Consider the following 2500-nt stretch of genomic DNA (forward strand, 5'->3'; position numbering starts at 1 on the left):
GTCCTACAACCTGTCCTCCTACAACCTGTCCTACAACCTGTCCTTATACAACCTGTCCTCGTACAACTTGTCCTCCTACAACCTGTCCTCCTACAACCTGTCCTACAACCTGTCCTACAACCTGTCCTCCTACAACCTGTCCTTATAGAACCTGTCCTACAACCTGTCCTACAACCTGTCCTCCTACAACATGTCCTTATACAACCTGCCCTACAACCTGTCCTACAACCTGTCCTCCTACAACATGTCCTTATACAACCTGCCCTACAAACTGTCATACAACCTGTCCTCCTACAACCTGTCCTTATACAACTTGTCCTACAACCTGTCCTTATAGAACCTGTCCTACAACCTGTCCTCCTACAACCTGTCCTCCTACAACCTGTCCTTATACAACCTGTCCTCTTACAACCTGTCCTCCTACAACCTGTCATACAACCTTTCCTCCTACAACCTGTCCTCCTACAACCTGTCCTCCTACAACCTGTCCTACAACCTGTCCTACAACCTGTCCTACAACCTGTCCTCCTACAACCTGTCCTACAACCTGTCCTCCTACAACCTGTCCTACAACCTGTCCTCCTACAACCTGTCCTCCTACAACCCGTCCTCCTACAACCCGTCCTCCTACAACCTGTCCTCCTACAACCTGTCCTACAACCCGTCCTCCTAAAACCCGTCCTCCTACAACCCGTCCTCCTAAAACCCGTCCTCCTTCAACCTGTCCTCCTACAACCTGTCCTCCTATAACCCGTCCTCCTACAACCTGTCCTCCTACAACCCGTCCTCCTACAACCTGTCCTCTTAAAACCTGTCCTCGTATAACCCGTCCTCCTACAACCTGTCTTCCTACAACCCGTCCTCCTACAACCTGTCCTCCTACAATCTGTCTTACAACCTGTCCTCTTGCAACCTGTCCTCCTACAACCTGTCCTCCTACAACCTGTCCTCCTACAAAGAACGTCGCTTTTCGCCCGTATGCGTTACAAAAGCCCAAAAAGTGTCGTATTATAACATGGAAGCGGCTGGCGAAAGAGACGTACTGTCCCGTTTTCTGTTTTGGGTCCTCTGGTGGGTCAGGAGAGACCGCTATATATTTTGACCGTTTTCTTGACATTGGGAAATCTTAGGAGGACGGGCTGTCCGGTTAGGGCTTAATCCTGAATTTTTACGGAGTGATAAATCAAGAAAAATGCTGTATGTACCTTGCAAGACGTACAGTGTCTCTCTTTAATTGTTGCAGTTAACGGTGCAATGTAAAGCGTGGAATACTCCAGTCAAGTCTGCACTTAGAGGTGTTTGTTCGCTTGATGTGGGCGTGTGGCTCGTGTGGGTATGTGGGTGGTGTGGGCGTGTGGCTCGTGTGGGTGGTGTGGGCGTGTGGCTCGTGTAGGTATGTGGGTGGTGTGGGCGTGTGGCTCGTGTGGGTATGTGGTTGGTGTGGGCGTGTGGCTCGTGTAGGTATGTGGGCGTGTGACTCGTGTAAACATGTGGGCGTGTAGGTATGTGGGCGTGTGGCTCGTGTGGGTATGTGGTTGGTGTGGGCGTGTGGCTCGTGTAGACATGTGGGCGTGAGTATTGTATACTCGTAAGCTCTTGCACAAAGCTGCTGGAGTGTCGTTTAGACCCTCATAAGATAACCTGTTTGACGAGGTGTTTGTACCTCGTCTTCCTACTGTTGCCACGACCCCGCGACAAGACGTCTCAGGTGACAGGCTTAGGTCTAGATGTCTCGGGGTGACAGGTCTAGACAACACAGGTGACAGGCTGAGGTCTAGATGTCTCAGGTGACAGGTCTAGACAACACAGGTGACAGACTAAGGTCTAGATGCCTCGGGGTGACAGGTCTAGACAACACAGGTGACAGACTAAGGTCTAGATGTCTCGGGGTGACAGGTCTAGACAACACAGGTGACAGACTAAGGTCTAGATGTCTCGGGGTGACAGGTCTAGACAACACAGGTGACAGACTAAGGTCTAGATGTCTCAGGTGACAATCTAAGAGCCATGTTAGCGGAAGAACTAACCAGACAACACTATTTAAACGTTCACCGCCTTGAGGGAATGTGACGGTGCCTCCCAAAAAAGAACCTTGTGTTTATATAGTGCTCACCTCCGTCCCACACGTGAAAAAAACACGTTTAATTTCCTCGAGGCAGGTGTGTGCTGGGCGACTCTCTGTCTCACCTGTCTGTTGCTGTTACTAGGGTGACTGGGGATGTGGCCTGGGGGAGAGGTGAACTGGGGAGTGTCTGTGAGAGGGAGAAATTGTTTTGTCTACGACAGATGTGGCCATACATTGGAGGGAGAGGTCCTGGAAAGGTGTCTGGGGGGGAAGGGAGAGAGAGAGAGAGAGAGAGAGAGAGAGAGAGAGAGAGAGAGAGAGAGAGAGAGAGAGAGAGAGAGAGAGATAATAGTCTTACCAATAATGTAAGAGGTGAACAAGCAGCAGTATTGGTATAATCACCAATTAGCAGGAGTCTTGAAGAACTGTTGCCAA

General features: G+C 50.3%; 1 protein-coding gene across 1 annotated transcript in view; it reads left to right on the plus strand.

Moving 5' to 3' along the window:
• Window positions 1-1315, plus strand: part of LOC138363234 (salivary glue protein Sgs-3-like) — a 2862-nt gene extending 1547 nt beyond the window's left edge. Inside the window, exon 2 of the mRNA XM_069322240.1 lies at window positions 1-1315. This exon is cut by the window's left edge and continues 186 nt beyond it. Within this exon, the coding sequence (XP_069178341.1) occupies window positions 1-1130 (1130 nt within the window). The 3' untranslated portion in view covers window positions 1131-1315.
• The last annotated feature ends 1185 nt before the right edge of the window (window positions 1316-2500 follow it).

The sequence above is a fragment of the Procambarus clarkii genome, chromosome 10 (assembly GCF_040958095.1).
Source record: "Procambarus clarkii isolate CNS0578487 chromosome 10, FALCON_Pclarkii_2.0, whole genome shotgun sequence".
NCBI lineage: Eukaryota > Metazoa > Arthropoda > Malacostraca > Decapoda > Cambaridae > Procambarus > Procambarus clarkii.